This window comes from Artemia franciscana, chromosome 1 (assembly GCF_032884065.1).
Source record: "Artemia franciscana chromosome 1, ASM3288406v1, whole genome shotgun sequence".
NCBI classification, from domain to species: domain Eukaryota; kingdom Metazoa; phylum Arthropoda; class Branchiopoda; order Anostraca; family Artemiidae; genus Artemia; species Artemia franciscana.
The window spans coordinates 57915284-57934247 of record NC_088863.1 but is presented as its reverse complement, the minus strand read 5'-3'; the positions used below and the strand labels follow the sequence as shown (position 1 = coordinate 57934247).

Sequence of the window (18964 nt, the reverse complement as noted above, 5' to 3'; positions counted from 1 at the left end):
AGCTTTTTCTCCTTTTTTGTTATAATTAAATAAAAAACAAGTTTTTTCAACTGAAAGTAAGGAGCAACATTAAAACTTAAAACGAACAGAAATTATTACGGATATGAGGGGCTTCGCCCCTTGTCATTACCTTGCTCTTTACGCTAAAGTTCAAATTTGCTCCATTTTTTTTTAAGAATGACCCCTGAATCACAAATGCCGTTTAATTAGAATGAGCTCTTTTGAAAAGTATAAAGAAAAAAAAATTAGCGTAAAGAGAAAGGTATTGACTAGGGGGCGAATCCCTTCATACATATAATAATTTCTGTTAGTTTTAATTTTTAATGTTGCTCCTTACTTTCAGTTGAAAAAAACTGGTTTTTTATCTAATTAATTTAAAAACTTTTTCCACAAGACAAGTTTTTCAAAGAAAAGTAAAGATCTTCATTAAGCCAAGAATGAGCAAAAATAGAGTCAAATAATCTTCCAGGCGTAAAACTACCATAAGTCACTATCAACAAATAAATACAACTCAAAACGAACAGAAATCATTATAAATAGCCAGGTCAAACTCAAAACGGGCAAATATTAACAAGAGTAGGGCTGATAACCCCTGTGCCTTCTCAAGACCAGAACACAATCTGCGCTTTACTGAAAAAACAAAACAAAACAAACAAACAAAAAAATTACCGTGTATTGTCCGTTAAATTGACATATACTGACATTTCTTCGTTTAGGTTTTGATAATTTTTCATTTATGAAAGTAAGAAAGGTGAAAACATTTCAAGCCTATTTTGTTTTAAGTAAATCGCAAACTTATCTTGTGGAAAAAGTCTTTTAAATTAATTTATGTTCGTTTTTTATTGACATAGCCTTTTTCATGGAAAAATAATATTGTATATCTTTTCAGTATTCTTCTATAAGAATCCATAATATGAGATGGTATTTGTATGTTGGAGAAACTTTTTTCAGCGATTTTTAATCCTGATACAAACAGCATTTTTTAAATTTAGTTTTATAGCTTCTGAAGTTGAACTAAAAGAAAAAAAATTAATAGCATTCCCAAAAGATTCTATGTTCTTTGACAACCTGGATGCACTTACACCCTTTTTATTTATTTAAATTGTAAGAACAGAAGCATTAATAATAGTATTCCCAAAAGTTTCAACTTAATACCCCCAGTCATTCTCGATATATTGCTGAGGTGTCTTATTGGCAACCATTTAACACAATGCCTTTTGATTTATTTTAGAGCAACATTTGGCTTTAAAATATAATGGACCAGTTGCATAATCGTGGGGGTTTACATGCCTGATATCCCTAAAAACATAGCTGCTGGACCGTTCTATTATGCTGAACAAAATGGCTGTCTCAAAATTTTGACTGGATGCGTTTAGAAAATGACTGGGATTGAGAGAAGGGCTGCTTGCCCTCCATCTACTTGTTACTCTTAAAAAGGGCACCAGACGCTCTCGCTGTAATTGGAGTGCAAGAGGGAGGACTTCCCCGTTGATATATCTAGTAAAAATATTTTAAACAAGTAAAAACAAAGTGAAAACATTTTAAATATATTTTATTTTCAGTAAAGTGCAAATTATGTTCTGGTCTTGAAAAGGCATGGGGGTTGTCATCCCTACTCATGTTAATTTTTACTAGTTTTGAATTTGACTCGGTTATTTATTGTATGATATAAATAAACAAAATACGTTTAACATGTTTTAACTTTTTAACTTTACTAAATTAAAATTTATTAAAACCTTAAGGAATATATGTCTCAACTGAAAGTCCTACCATTTTTTTAGTAAAGTGCAAATTATGCTCTGGTCTTGAGAAAGTATGGGGGTTATCAAATACATAATTTCCAGACCTATCAACTACACTGAACGAAATGGCTATCTCAAAATTTTTATTAGATGTATTTTGGGAATTGATGGGCTTAGGGGGGGGGACTTGTTGCCCTTCAACCACTTTTGACTTATATAAAGGGCACTAGCCCTTTCAATTTCCAATCGAATAAGCCTTTTTCGAAGTTTCTACGACAGCAAATGACCATCTCAAAATTTCTATTAGATGCATTACGAGAAAATACGAGGTTTGGAGGGGTGGGGGTTATCCACCCTCCGATCACTCTGAATCTTATAACGGTCACTAGAACTGCTGAGTACCAATCCAACGAGCCCCTTCCGAAGTTTATACAATCACCCTTTCTATATATACCTTATATGCCCCCAGGGCATAATTTACCTTGCCCTGAGGGCTGTGGAGGTATAATTTACAACTCTTGCTCTGAGGGCTGTAGGAGGGGGGTTTGTCATCCTCAAAGACATAATTTCCGGTTCTTTCAATTACTTTCAACAAAATAGCTATCTCAAAATTTTGATTGGATGTGTTTGGGAAAATGGTAGGCGAGGGAGGGGGGTTAGTTGCCCTCTAATCACTTTCGACTATCAAAAAAGGCACTGATCCTTTCAATATCTAATCGAATGAGCTGTTTTAGAAGTTTCTACGACAACAAATGCCCAGGCCAAAATTTCTACCATATGCATTTCGGTAAAATATGAAGTGTGGGTGGGGGGTATCCAGCTTTCAAAACGAAATGGGTATCTAAAAATTTGCAACAAAATGGCTATTTAAAAACAAATAGCGCTCTAAAAAACGGACACTGGCCCTCTCAATTTCCAATCGAATGAGCTGTTTTCGAACTTTCTACGACAACAAATGGCCATCTCAAAATTAAAATCAGATGCACCTCGGGAAAATACGAGATATGGGGGATATCCACCCTCCAATCACTCTGAATCTTAAAAAGAGCACTAGAAATTCTGATTAGTAATCCAATGTGCCCTCTCCAAAGATTATACGATATACCTTATATGCCTTCTGGGCATAAGCTACAAGCCTTGCCTTGAGGGCTGTAGGGAGCTTTCATCCTCAAAGGCATAATTTCCGCAGCTTTCAATTACGTTGAACAAAATGGCTATCTCAAATTTTTTATGGGATGTGTCTGGGGAAATGGTGGGCTTGGGAGGGGACTAGTTGCCCTCCAATCACTTTTCACCATTAAAAAGGGCTCTGGGTCTTTCAGTTTCCAATCGAATGAGCTGTTTTCGAAGTTTCTTCGACAACAAATGACCATCTCAAAATTTATACTATATGCATTGTGGGAAAATACGAGTTTTTTTTTTTTTTTGGGGGGGGGGGGGGTTGGGGTATCCACCCTTTGGTCACTTTGAATCTTAAAAAGGGCACTAGAACTTCTGATTGCGAATACAAAGAGCCCCCTCCGAAGTTTATACATTCACCCTTTCAATATATACCTTACATGCCCCATGGCATAACTTACAACCCTTGCCCTGAATGCTCTGGAGCATATTTGTCATCCTCAAAGACATAATATCTTGACCTTTCTATGACGTTGAACAAAATGGCTATCTCAAAATTTGGATTGGATGGGTTTGGGGAAATGGTGGGCGTGGGAGGGAGGTTAGTTGCCCTCCAATCACTTTTGACTATTAAAAAGGGTATTCGCTCTTTCAATTTTTAACCGAATAAGCTCTTTTTGAAGCTTCTAAGACAACAAATGGCTATGTCAAAATTTCTATTAGATGCATTTTGGGAAAACATGAGGTGTAAGGGGGGTAACCAACCTCTGATCACTCTGAATCTTAAAAAAAGAACTAGAACTTCTGATTACCAGTCCAATGATCCCCCTCCGAGGTTTATACGATCATCCTTTCTATATATATATATATATATATATATATATATATATATATATATATATATATATATATATATATATATATATATATATATATATATATATATATATATATATATATATATATATATATATATATACCTTATGTGACCCCAGGGCATGACTTTTAACCCTTGTTCTGAGGGCTGTAGGGGTGTTGTCATTCTCAAAGACATAATTTTCAGTCTTTTCAACTACGTTGAACAAAATATTTATCTCGAAATTTTGATTGGATGTGTTTGAGGAAATGATGGGGGAGAGAAGGGGATTATTTACCCTCTAATAACCTTCGACTATTAAAAAAGGACTATCCCTTTAAATTTCCAATGGAATGAGTTCTTTTCGAAGTTTCAACGACAACAAATTGCCATCTCAGAATTTCTATCAGATACATTTCGGGAAAATACGAGGTGTGGGGGATTATCCACTCTCTGATCACTTTGAATCTTCAAAAAGGCACTAGAACATCAGATTTCCAATCCAATGAGCCTGTTCTAAAGTTTCTACAACCACCCTTTCTGTAAAAACCTTATATTTCCCCAGGGTATTACTTACAACCCTTGCCCTGAATGCTGTGGTTTTTGTCATCCTCAAAGACATATTTTTTGGACCTTTGAACCACGCTGAAAAATAGATACCTCAAATTTTGATTGGATGTATTTGGGGAAACTATGGGCGTGGGAGGGGGGTTAGTTGCTTCTCCAATCGCTTTAGACTAATAAAAAGGGCACTAACTTTTTCGAAGTTTTTACGACAACAAATAGCCATCTCAGAATTTCTATCAGATTTATGTCGGGAACCCTTGCCCTGAGGGCTCTGGGAGGGGGGTTCATCCTCAAAGATATAATTTCCAGACCTGGCATGGGAGGGGGCTAGTTGCTTCTTCAATCACTTTGGACTATTAAAAAGGGCATTAACCCTTTCAATTTCCAATTGAAGGAGCCTTTTTCGAAATTTCTACGACAACTAGTTATCTCAAAATTTATATCAGATGTATTTTGGAAAATAAGGGTGCGGAGGGGGGTATCCATCCTCAAATTACTGTGAGTCTCAAAAAGTGCACTAAAACTTCTGATTATCAATCCAATGAGCTCTGGACCCTTGGGGGGGGGGGAGGTGTCATCCTCAAAGATATAATTTCCCAACCTTCCAACTACGTTGAACAAAATGGCTATCTTGAAATTTTGATCGGATGTGTGTGGGGAAATGGTGGGCGTGGAAGGGGTGTTAGTTGTCCTCGAATCACTTTTGGCTATTTAAAAGGACACAAGCCCTACCAATTTCCAATCAAATGAGCCATTTTCGAAGTTTCTACGACAACTCTTTCGATAGGAAGTGCCAAAAAAAATCCATTTTGCCCACATACCTTTACTTAGCCAGTGCTATTGCGCTGCCTATGATTTCTGATCGTTTTTTAAATAATGCTGAGGAATCTGGTGCTCCCTTCATAGAAATGTCCCTTTCCCCATGAGTATATCTTCGATGAAAAGATCCTCTCTCGTAAATAATGGGAAAGTTTATAAATTGCAGCCCTTTCCCCTGGGGACTGTAGGGGATAAGTCGTCCTCAAAGACATAGTTGTTAGATTTTCAACTATGCTGAACAAAAGGGCTGTCTCAAAAATTTTTTGGGTGACTCTGGGGAAAAATGACCGTGGAAGGGGGCCTAGTTGCCCTCCATTCTTTTGGTCACTTAAAAGAGCACTAGAAATTTAATTTACGCTCAACTGAGCCCTCTCATGATATTCTAGGACCACTTGATTGATACGATCACCCCTGAGGAAAGGAAACAGAAAAAAACAAACAAACACGCATCCGTTATCTTTCTTCTGGCAAAAAAACAAAAAATTCCACATTTTTGTATAGAGGAGCTTGAAACCTCTATAGCAGCGTTTTCTGACAGGCTGAATCTGATGGTGTGATTTTCATCAAATTCTATCCCTTTTAGGGGGTATTTCCCTTTTTTTCGAAAATAAGGCAAATTTTTTCAGGCTTATAACGTTTGATGAGTAGCCTTAGACTAAACTCGATGAAACTTACATATTTGAAATAAGCATGAAAATCCAAATCTTTTGATGTATCTATTGGCTTCAAAATTCTGTTTTTTACAGTTTCGGTTACTATTGAGCCGGGTTGCTCCTTACTTACAGTTCGATACCACGAACTGTTTGATGCAGCTCGTCTCAAGTCAGGAGGACTTGCTCATTTTAACTGCAAATTTTTTTTCATTGTTTTAAAAAGTAGAGTTGTGACAAAGAGTCAAACTTTAGCGTAAAGAGTGGGTAATTGCGGAGGGGAGAACCCCTTTCATCCACAGAATAATTTCTGTTCGTTTTAAGGTTTAATGTTGCTCCCTACTTGCAGTTAAAAAAACTTTTTTTTTATTTAATTCCATCGGAAATATTTGTCGTTGCGCGTGCGCGAAGGCGGGGTCATGAAGAATTATTTTGCTTGCGTGGTTTTACATGTGTTTCAAAAATTTCCAATGGAGACTATAATACTTTTTGCTAGTATATTACCTTTACTGTCATGTTGGCACTTCTTGAAAAAACCTGTGATGCGGAATGTAATTTTTGCATAACTATTTGGATTGATTTTAGGCAAAACAAATAGATAAAAATGAAGAGCCCGTGTCCGATTTAGGAAGGTAATTCCTAGTTACGTCCATTTAATGGATTTCTTTCGCCGAAATTGCACCCAGTTGATTGTGGATTTGAGCTACAATACAAAACGAAAAGGCAGCCGAGTAATGGGAAAAGTTTGAAGGTCTAGAATTGGGCCTCTTAGGAAGTAAACTTGCTAGAACAGAAAGAGGCACATATTTAGGTTACTAATTTTATGTCCCCTCCAATGGTTTCATATATAAACTTTGGTTATGCAGAAAAAACAGCGTATTAAAAAAAATTAATAAAAAAATGGAAGGGGGGCAAGTAAATGTGATTCATCGATGTTTGATACATATTATAAAGTAAAAATTGTGTAAAGTAAAAATGTCATCATTCTAGAGCTTTACCGTATTAAATAAAAAAACTAGTTTTTTAACTTAAAGTAAGGAGCGACATTAAAACTTAAAACGAACAGAAATTACTCCGTATATGAAATGGGTTGTCCCCTCCGCAATCCCTCGCTCTTTACGCTAAAGCTTTTAATTGTTTTAAAAAGCAAAATTGTGCCAAAGAGTCAAACTTTAGCGTAAAGAGCGAGGGATTGCGGAGGGGACAACCCATTTCATATACGGAGTAATTTCTGTTCGTTTTAAGTTTTAATGTCGCTCCTTACTTTCAGTTAAAAAACTAGTTTTTTTTATTTAATTTCTGAACGTTTTTGAATTAATGCATGTTCAATTTTGGCTCTCCACACATAAATTATTAAAATGAAATTTGTATATTAATTCCTTTTTTGGCTAAATGGCTTTCTCTTAGTTTTGATCAGACGATTTTGAGAAATAAGGGGTGGGGAAGGAGGCTTAGTTGCCCTGCAATTTTTCGGTTACATGAAAAGGCAACTATAAATTCTAATTTTTAGCGAATGTTTTTATCAGTAAAAAATATACGTAACTTAAGAATTAACTTGCGTAACAAACTTTTATATTCTTAAATTTTTGTTATGTATATGAGGGGGTTTGTACCCTCGTTAATACCTCACTCTTTACACTAAATCGTAAGTTTTGTCGCAATTCTTTAAGAATGACCCCTGAATCAGAAAGGCCGAAGAATAAATAGTTAAAATTACTAAAAATACTATAGCATAAAGAGCGAGGTATTTATCTCCTCCTAAATACCTCGCTCTTTATGCTAAAGTATTTTTAGCACCCCTTATATGCGTATTAATCTCTGTTCGTTTTAAGTTTTAATGCTACTCCTTACTTTCAATTGAAAAAACTTTTCCATGTTTATTTTTTCATTGTTTTTTTATAGTAATTTTAGAAAATCCTGCGCCCTTTTCATTGAATTTCTGTTCCCCCATGACATATTTCTCCAAGGAAAGATCCTCCCACATAGCCCCCTCCCCTCAACCCCACCCCCAAAACCAAAAAAATCCCCTGAAAACGTCTCTACACTTCCCAATAACCATTATTATATGTAAACACTGGTCGAAGTTTGTAACTTGCAGCCCCTCCCCCAGGGACTGTGGGGGACTAAGTCATTCCCAAAGACATAGTTATTATGGTTTTGACTATGCGAAACAGAATGGCTATCTCAAAATTTTGATCCGTTGACTTAGGAGAAAAACTGAGCGTGGGAGGGGGCCTAGGTACCCTCCAAATTTTTTGGTCACTTAAAAAGGGCACTAGAACTTTTCATTTCCGTTAGAATGAGCCCTCTTGCGACATCCTAGGACCACTTGTTCGATACGATGACCCCAGGGGAAAAGAAAAAAAAACAAAAAAAAAAACAAACAAACAAATAAACACGCCCCCGTGATTTGTCTTCTGGCAAAAAATACGAAATTCCACATTTTTGTAGATAGGAGCTTGAAATTTTTGCTATAGGGTTCTCTGATACGCCGAATACGATGGTGTGATTTTCGTTAAGATTCTATGACTTTTAGGGTGTGTTTCCCCCTATTTTCCAAAATAAGGCAACTTATCTCAGGCTCGTAACTTTTGGTGACAAAGACTAAATTTGATGAAACTTATATATTTCGAATCAGCATGAAAATCCGATTCTTTTGATGTATATTTTAGCATCAAAATTCCGTTTTTTAGAGTTTCGTTTACTATTGAGCCGGGTCGCTCCTTACTACAGTTCGTTACCACGAACTGTTTGAAAGATTTTTCAAAATCAGTTAAAATGATCTCGTGCACATAAAAAAAAATGAAAACGTTTCAGTACACATAAACCAATGCGCATAAAATGAAAGGCATAAAAGAAATCAGCATGTGCTAGAATTCTTGAGTGGAAGCTTCAATGCTTTATTAACTGGAAATGCGAAATGTCGTATTCTAGTTCGCTATCTTCGGCTAAAACCTCTGGTTGAAACCTCTGATCTAGTATTCTTGGACGTTAAATTTGGTTGTGTTGATTTCCAACAAGGTTGCCTCTTTTTTCCCACTTTCTGAAATTACGCAAATGTTTGTAGGCTGATATCTTCTGATGTGTAATTTGGAACTTAGTCGGCCCAAAAAGCAGATTATGGTCATTTGTTTTCTAGATTCTTCGTTGCTTTTGAAAAGGGGCACTTTTTACCTATGGCCAAGGGTGTATCCATATTTTATTCGGGGGGGGGGGGGGGGCTACAAAAAAATTATAGCTCATCCAAAATGTGTTTATATGCATTTTCCATGTTTATACCAGTCGGACAAAAATTTAGGAGCTATTAGGATTAAAACCCTGAACCCTCCCCCCCCCCGAAGATACGGCTTTGCTTATAACCTATTATTTCCAATCGTTTATTCCATTTAAGGCTAATGGATGATCTGAACTAAATAAGTTATTCACAAATCGTTGATAGTTCACTCTATGTCATAAGGTTATCTTCGCCAAGTTTAGCAATTAAATGATTATGATTATAATAGTCTAACGTTGGGATAAAGCAACTGCCATAGAGAGCTCACCGTTATAATAAAATATTCCGAATTGGTCCGTATGTGCCAGATTCTTTTAGTTTGCAATTCTCATCGTCACAATTAGGTGGTACGTTTTACAACAAATGCTGCCAGCAAAGATTATGAAAAAAGTCGGTAAATAAACACTTCAATGTAATTAAGTAATGCTGTAGTGCCTAGGTCAGATCGTAATTTCAGCCGTTGTTAAGCTATTAACTTGTGAAACAAGTCCTAAAGAGGGCATATAAGCAAGAAGGACGTATCTCCAAGTTGTAAACTTTCAGGAGAGCAAAAAAACCTCATAACTTTTTTGTTTCCCCTCCAATATCCGTAAAAAAAAATAGAATTGATGTATGCTGATTTACACATTGATCTGTTTTTGTTTCACGGTTACCGGAGGGGAAATAAAAAGGTCATGAGGTTTATTTCTACTCTTCTAAAAATTTACAATTATGGGGATATGTCCTTTTGATACCCGACTGACGGTAAGCACCTATCCCAAATCTTGCTTATCAATACCAAATACCTTCAGAATGAAAATCAAACCTTTATTTCGCTACTTTTTAACAAATTATATTAAGGGAAAACAAATATAACGCATTTCAAATAGGTTACTCAAATAGGTTACTCAATTGAAAAATTGTTCTAACCACGTATTTGTAAATTACTTTCCGAATTTCTTAGAACCTGTCAGTTAAATGTTGAAAATCCTGAATGGCTACGGATCATATTAAGGGAAATCACATGGATGGGCTAGGAATCATATTAAGGGAAAACAAAAATAACGCCTTTTAAATGAGTTACTCAATTGAAAATTGTTCGAACCACGTATATATGAATTCCTTTCCGAATTTCTTAGAACCTATCTAAGAAATTTGGAAAGGAATTTCTTAGATAGTTTCTAAGAAATTCCTTTATTATAGTAGCCTACATGCTAGCCACGACCTGTAAGAATTTGTACCGCCTCTTGACCAGTCTTCTGTGACGGTTGAGGTATGCCACTGTTCAAAATCGTATCCATTTATATTTCTGGCAATCAATTTGCCAAAAGTATGTTTGACTCGCATTTGGTTGACGAATTTGTTCCGCTAAAGTATGCCACTGGAAGATTTTCTAAGAGAACTACAAATGAGTTAAGTTAATTTGAATTTATGTCAAATTTCGAAATTTTGAAAAAGGTAGTTGATGTAGCAGAACATTTATCATTGTTCAAAAATAATTCAACTAAGAACAACATTCTAGTTTTTCTTTGTACTAGGGAGTTAAAAACCAAGATTTGTCCAGAGGAGAAAAGCCCTCCGTTTTCAGGCAATTTTGGTTTTATCACTAAGTTTATGTCTCGTAGGTTTACATGGTGAAACATAAGGGCTTAACAGAACCCCGAATCATAAAGGTGGAACTGGTACTAAAAAAAAGTTGTATTTTTTTTCTAGTGCATGGAACTGCGTGCATTTTTATTTGGCGTGTTGAGAAAAAGATTCCAAGATCAAATATCTCCGGATGCTTTTAATGGCGAATATGCTCCTACCACTCAAGAAGTAAAGTTAGGCTAATCCTAATAAAATATACCTAAGCATGATAAGAATATAATACCTTAGAAACAAATTTGGGGTATATATTAGCACTTTTGGGGGAAGGGGGTAAACTACAGCGGGTCTAGATGCAAATTTGTTAGCTTCAATTATTCTGTATAGTATGAAGTAAGAATTGTTTTTTGACCTCACACTGTGCAAATACTTTACCCCCTATTAGGGAAATATAGCCCAAACCGTATATTCTCCATCTATTCTGTTACTTCTCTTTGTCTTTTCTCACGCTAAGGTGAACGAAACTAGCGAAAGAAACCGGTTTACAGTGCGTCAATGCATGAACAATTTGAGCGGTTGTGGGTATATCATACAAGTACCAAAGACATTTTTGGGGACGGGGTTGACATATAAGTATAATTCTTTTTCGCTTAGGAATCTACGTTTGCGCGAATTCCTCCATTCCTATAAGGGAACTATAGGCTATAAGAAATATAAGAAAATAGAGTAAATAAAAAAAAAACACATTAGATATCACCCCGTTGACTAGGCCTTTTCGTGCCTACTGATTTATGTATTTTAATGCATTTCCGCCAGTTTTCTTTGAGGATGCACGTGCATTGACGCAATTACGGAACGTTAATTAGGGATTAATCTATAATACTTCCATTGCAGCAAAAATGGACATTAAGTCTGCAGTAAGATAGCGTCTATCAAACAGTTCGTGGTAACGAACTGTAGTAAGGAGCGACCCGGCTCAATAGTAACCAAAACTCTAAAAAATTGAATTTTGATATCAATAGCTACACCAAAAGAATCGCATTTTAATGCTGATTTTAAATATATAAGTTTCATCAAGTTTAGTCTTACCCATCAAAAGTTACGAGCCTGAGAAAATCTGCCTTATTTAAGAAAATAGGGGGAAACACCCCCTAAAAGTCATAGAATCTTAACGAAAATCACACCATCAGATTCAGCGTATCAGAGAACCCTACTGTAGAAGTTTCAAGCTACTATCTACAAAAATGTGGAATTTTGTATTTTTTGCCAGAAGACAAATCACGGGTGCGTGTTTATTTGTTTGTTTGTTTTTTTTTTTTTTTTTTTTCCCAGGGGTCATCGTATCGACCAAGTGGTCCTAGAATGTCGCAAGAGGGCTCATTCTAACGGAAATGAAAAGTTCTAGTGCCCTTTTTAAGTGACCAAAAAAATTGGAGGGCATATAGGCCCCCTCCCACGCTCATTTTTCCCAAAGTCAACGGATCAAAATTTTGAGATATCCATTTTGTTCAACATAGTCGAAAACCATAATAACTATGTATTTGGGGATGATTTACTCCCCCACAATCCCTGGGGGAGTGGCTGCAAGTTACAAACTTTGACCAGTGTTTACATATAGTAATGGTTATTGGGAAGTGTACAGACGTTTTGGAGGATCTTTCCTTGGAGGAATCTGTCATGGGGGAAGAAAAATTCAAGGAAAAGGGCGCATGATTTCCTAGCATTACTATAAGAAAACAATGAAAAATAAACATGAAAACGTTTTTTCAAATGAAAGGAAGATGTAGCATTGAAACTTAAAACGAACAGAGATTATTACGCATATGAGGGGTTCCAAAAATACTTTAGCATAAAGAGCGAGGTATTTAGGAGGAGATAAATACCTCGCTCTTTATGCTAAAGTATTTTTAGTAATTTCAACTATTTATTCTACGGCCTTTCTGATTCAGGGGTCATTCTTAAAGAATTGGGACAAAACTTAAGATTTAGTGTAAAAAGCGAGGTATTAACGAGGATACAAACCCCCTTGTATACATAATAAAAATATAAGATTATGAAAGTTTGTTACATAAGTTGCTAATTTATAAGTTACGTATATTTTTTACTAATAAAAACGTTCGTTAAAAATTAAAAGTTCTAGTTGCCTTTTTAAGCAACCGAAAAATTGGAGGGCAACTAGGCCTCCTTCTCCACCCCTTATTTCTCAAAATCGTCTGATCAAAACTAAGAGAAAGCCATTTAGCCAAAAAAAGAATTAATATACAAATTTCATTTTAATAATTTATGTGCGGAGAGCCAAAACCAAACATGCATTAATTCAAAAACGTTCAGAAATTAAATTAAAAAAAAACTAATTTTTTTATCTGAAAGTAAGGAGCGGCATTAAAACTTAAAACGAACAGAAATTACTCCGTATATAAAATGGGTTGTCCCCTCCGCAATCCCTCGCTCTTTACGCTAAAGTTTGACTCTTTGCCACAATTCTACTTTTTAAAACAATTAAAAGCTTTAGCGTAAAGAGCGAGGGATTGCGGAGGGGACAACCCATTTTATATACGGAGTAATTTCTGTTCGTTTTAAGTTTTAATGCCGCTCCTTACTTTCAGCTAAAAAAATTAGTTTTTTTTAATTTAATATCATACAAGTACCATATCTTCTAATATACTCCAAAACTGCTGTTGTCTTCGCTATTAAATGCTTATTTTTGGGCCCTCTTTTTGTCGTTCAATGAACAAGATTTTTTTTCTGCGCTTACAAATTAATATATAAAAGCATATAGTCTTACAGTTATTGGCTTGGAATTGAATTGGCAATTAGGTTTTTGCTTGGAATCGCAGAAGTCACAGAATTGATAATAAGAGGATCACGCAGCTGCATCTTCTATTACAAGCACACGGCAACCATCCCTACTTTTTAATTTGGCAGAATGGCTTTATGGTTGCAAATAAATTCCTAAAAACAATTGCAATATTGATTTAAAAACAATTATTGGTCTCCTTAATTATGCCCATTGTGGTAATCTCGAAGTTAGTTTTAGTTTCTGTAAGTTTTTTGGAAGTTTCGGCTCCACTTTGCCACTTTTATATTTCGAGCATTAAAAAAAGCCTCTTAAGATAGAAAAGCCTATTAAGATAGATTAAACATAGAAAAGACAGTTGTAGGTAGCATAGCTTAAATAAAGCCCCAGATAAAAGTTTGTGAGACAACAACTTGAGAGATGACACTTTTCTTATCGATTGTTTAATGAGAAAAAAACTACCTTTGTTTGATGAGAAAAAAAATTTATTTCGAACATTATCCCAATAATGTTGAGGCTTGTCCCAGTGGCGGCAATCTACGAAGATAAAGGGGAGGGGCTAGATTTTTTCGAATTTTTAATGATGACACCGAAAAAAGTTGTTTTAAAAATATGAGAAGGTCTATCTTCGTTTTCTTTTCAATTTTATTTAATAAAAGTATAAAAAAGGTATCTTTAAAAATCTAGGGAGGGGGTATTCTCCCCCTCCCCCCCAAATTGCCACCCCTACTTTCTGAGCCTTTCCTATTCCCTCTTTAGCTGTTTTGCAAATTTATTTTAGTGATACCGTCTTGTCTCTTATATGTCTAGCATCTAATCCGCTTTGTCGTGATAGGACACGCGCTTACTGGGTTCGAAGTACATCACTCGTGAGGAGTGATGTTTTCACGCCCCTGGAACTGATCTTATTTTAAAATGTTGTGCCCGACTAGATCCTTCGCAATATCTGGCATTTCCTTCTCTCTTTTTTTTTTTTTTTTTTTTTTTTTTTTTTTAGTTTTCTTGCGTTCCAGGGTCATATTTAGTCACATTCATAACAGTCTCGTTGATCACCGCCATTGTAGGCTTTCATTTACTGCTTTAGTACTTCTGAAAATTAATGTAAAAGTTTTTTCGACGGAAGTAAAGAGCGAAGTTGAAACTTGAAACGAACAAAAGTTATTACTTCACAGCCTATCTAACATATATGAATAAAACTAATGCAAACAAATCAACTGATTATATTTCTCTGTGATTGTAGGATTACAGAAATGTCGTCGCAAATCATGAACTGGATGACCTCTATTCCCTTTTGAAGCAAAATGCTTGACCAAATCCTGTTTAATTTAGTTTAATCTCCTCTATCTTCAACATAATCAAGGATTTAGGTTTTATCAACCTCTTTCACAAAATGTTTGAAATTCTCGGAAAAAGAAAGTCCCAAAAAAGATGCATTTTCGTGAAGTCTTTCCTAGGTAGGTTCCTATCTAAAAAATATTCCGTAAGTTCAAGCTCGAAGAGGTTTTCAACAGGGACTATCTTCAGGTGTCGGGGTTGGGGGCTGCCCTTCTTGTTCATCAATGATGGCAAGAGAATATTGGGAAGGACTATTTTAATGAAAATGCAACGATGTTAAACTAGGGGGGGGGGTTCCACTGTCAGAAATCATATACAACAATTTGTGGCTGCCAAGTGTGGTGGAAGTTAGCCAAGGATGGCAGAAACTGTGTCAAGTGTGGTGGAAACTGTGTCAAGTGTGGAGGAACTTCGTTTCCTCCACACTTGGCACACATGACGTTCCGAGATGTACTCTAGGTTGTGGAAAGTGGCTGCCCCTTAGTTTTAGACCCAGGCATATGTGTATTCACCGTCCTAGATTTTTTTTTTCTAAGAATTTTCTGGTTTGAAGTGGTCGCCATACTTTTGCAATAGTAAGACCATTTTTAGGGGAGGGGTGGGTAGTAAAAATTGACGATTTGAATTAGAAGTGTCTACAAGTTTGGAAAAAAAATATGATTTTGGGAAACTTGGGTCTGGGGTCTTCCCTGTGGAATCCCTATGTAAAATGCGTCGCTTTTAGAGACTGCATTTGTGTCGATTGAGTTTGTTTCAATAGTGTTGCAACTAAAGGCCAGAAACTCCAAACATTGAAGATTGGGGTATCTGGTTTCTGCGCTCGGAAATGCGCTCAAAATTTCTATTCCATTGACAGGAGCATAGTAATAATTTAGTTTCCTCAATTATGATCACGTGTGTTATCAAGTAAGAAGGCTTAATTTACTGTCAATAAAATTAAAAGATTTGAAGACTCAAGCTAAAACTTCCATTTGGATCTTGGGTCGGTTTGGTATGACATCGTTGACGTATTCCACAAGACATATAATCTAGAATTTTTTTGGGGAAAAGAGAGGGGACAATATTAAAAGAGATAGTGACAGAATAAAAGATAGAAAGGAATCGATTTAAAGGGGACTATTTTGAGCGTTCAGTGATAATAGGAAAATACGTGATGGTTTATTTCGAGCGGGCCAAGTTCTTCATAAAACCGAAAAAAGGTAAACGACATGGATCCTAAGGGAAGCTATGAGGAAATCATAAGAAATTATAGAAAACCTAAAAACAGTGATACCTTGGGGCTAAGTCTGAATATCCCACGAGATGGGTGCCTAGTTTATAAGCATAGATGGCAGAAGAAAGATTGCGGATACAGGTTTACTTTTATTATGGTTAGTACTACCAGGAGTGTTGTTTTCAGAGATTTGTTTCAATATGGTGCTTCAATACATTGAAAAATTGTACATAAACAGGAAAAAAGAAATTTCTCGTTTCTATTTGTATACGATGTTACAATGCATTTAAATATGCAGTATATTAAGACATCTGAGAATCCGACTGCAGAAGTCGAGTGAGCCTCAGCCGCGTAGAAGATAAATAGTCAAGCAGAATATTCATCCAAATGAGCAATTATACCTCTTTCTGTCTAGCCAAAATTATGGAGTAAAACTATTATTAAGAACTTATCCAACAAAACCTCTGTTCCTCCAAATTTCTGACTAAATATTTAGATTTTATCCAAAATTTTAATTATAAGCTAATCTAAGAATCTAATTCCAGAGCAGAAAAACTGAAAAAGCGGACACTACCTATCTATTTACGGTTATTGATACGTATAATTCAACAGCCCGACATTAGCGGCTTCTGGGACCAAGAGCCCATACCATATCGTTCTCAGGCCTAGGTATGATTTAAAAAACAATAAGAAATTAAATAATAAAGCAATTTTTCTCAAATGAAAGTAAGGAGCAACATTAAAACTTACAATGAATAAAAATTATTCCGTGTATGACAGGGTCTGCTTTCTCCACAACTCCTTTCTCTTTACGCTACTGTTTGATTTTTTTCACTGAAAAACTTCAGCGTTAAGATCAAGGGGTTGTGGAGGGGGCAGCCCATTTATATACAAAATAATATATGTACGTTTTAAGTTTTAATGCTGCTCCTTCTTTTATAGTTGAAAAACTTGTTTCTTTTTTATAATTTTAAAATAAAGACCTAAGGCAGTGGCTTTAAGTGAGTGGGCCTGTTCCCCCTAGCGTATTTTCCTCTCCTCTCCCACCTCCCTTGATTTTCATAAATACCTTTTTGAGTATTTTCATTTAAAACTGCCTTTTTCTGGGTATTTCCATTAACAAAATTAGAAGAAAGACGACATATATGTTCCTCCTCTGGACATTTAAAATTATATTTCACTCCCCCCTACATTTTTGTGAATTTGTGTTCTGAGGACTAACTGATGTCTTCTATCCCGTTTAATCTTGGCAATAGCTGATTTATCTAGGAAAACGACCCTCTCGAATAAGGAAACAAAGCTTTTTTTTTGTACCAACTAATCTTACCTTGTTTGTATCACGTGTTTTGACATTTTTTTGTTCGAATCATTATCTTAAAATGAAAAAGAACCATTTTAAAGGGAAAATTAATTCATTGGTATAATGTGTATCTGTGTGATGAATGTCTCTGCTTACCTGTCAGGGATAATTGCCTTAGTTCAGTGCTAATTTTCACCATGAAATCTGAAGATTGATCATTCTTGAATTGTACATGTACCCTGTAGTTATGGAATAATGATAAGGCTATATATCATAAATACTAACAAACAAAATTACTTCTATCTTCCGTTGTTTTTCATAGGCAATCAGGCACTTTTTTCCTCTGAAATAAAAACGAATTTAAGTATTTTGCCAAATAAGGGGGCAAGTAAATATTGTTGGCCATTCCCAACAGGGTTCCCCTTCCAAATTATACCATGAACTGCCCATCAAGGATAGTGTTGCCAAGTTTGCTAAAAAGCTTCATCATACAATTTGTGTTTGCCAAATTAGTACCGGTAGCTTTGGATCTAAAATTAGTTTTATTTATCATACACACACATCCTCCCCCTTATCTTCGATTTGCGTCATATTATACAGAATTGGTAGAATGAAATATCCATCTTGTTGTCTGTGTTGGAGTGATGAAATCTATATGTACTATTGATCTCTGTCAAAACACTATCAGATAGAAACGGCGGCATAACCTGTAAAACTTGCAGCCCATCACAGTTTTGTTGAGTACACCAAAGAGGACTGTTCTCCTTATTATTCCGGCTCAATGGGAGACTATAATAGAATCGATAAGCCCATGGACAATTTTGTTATGAACTCAGTGGGGATTAGACACTGCGACGAAATGGTCGAGTTGTTTTCACTGTCGAATTGCAAATTTGTCAGTTTTCTATCATAAATTAAAAGCTTTGGGACTTTTCAGGGCTCGACAGGGAAGGGACACAAGCTTGCTGTCATCGGTTGTTAGCGTTTCAAGTATTGATGGAAGGGGTCAAGAACCAAGTTTGGGAACAAACCAGGTAAGGAACGCAATCGTAATTACAAAATTTTGGTTTAATTCTTTCCATAATTCCGGTTTAAGTAATAAAATTGAGATTCAATTAAATTAATTACCTATTGTGTTATTGTTGTAAGCTATCTGTTTTTTTTTCTTGTTGCATTTTTCTTTTGAGCAAATTTTTTTTTTTTTTTTTTTTATTTATTGGCGGGCTAATATATTTTGATATATCATGATATCCTTTCCATCGAGGTTCTACTAATAAATAGTATTTCATATTCTGAATTGCTGCCATCTGAAAATCTACCGACTCTCGGTTCGAAAATTCTAATTCGAAGTTTAGCTTAAAGTTTCGGCATATTGGAAAGACGGATGCCCAGATGATCTTATTAAAATCTCTTGTTGGGCTGTACTTGTAATTATAAGCAATAAATCTCTGATTAGAATAATTATCCCAGATGATATAATGCCGGCTTGCCTATCTAAAAACATATCCATCCTCAAAAGGTTTAAGCACTCTTCTTTTGTATTGTTTATTGGCTCCTGCTAATGAACAATGCAATTTGTAACAGCCAGATTTTCAATATAGCGATTGGTTATGGGTAACGTACCCTCTACCCTGAAATCGCACTTCCTTTAGGTGCTACTTTGGAGTTCGCTAGGCTATCATTTTTTTTCTGATATTTGACATTTTGCGAGTAAAATTTATACCAG

General features: G+C 35.6%; 1 protein-coding gene across 2 annotated transcripts in view; it reads left to right on the top strand.

Annotated features, from left to right (window-relative positions):
- Window positions 1-18964, top strand: part of LOC136031845 (vang-like protein 2) — a 187967-nt gene that overhangs the window by 19946 nt on the left and 149057 nt on the right. For both annotated transcript variants that reach the window (XM_065711693.1, XM_065711703.1), the window contains exon 3: window positions 18176-18272. In XM_065711693.1, coding sequence (XP_065567765.1) covers window positions 18176-18272 — 97 coding nt within the window. The remainder of the gene's footprint in view (window positions 1-18175; window positions 18273-18964) is intronic.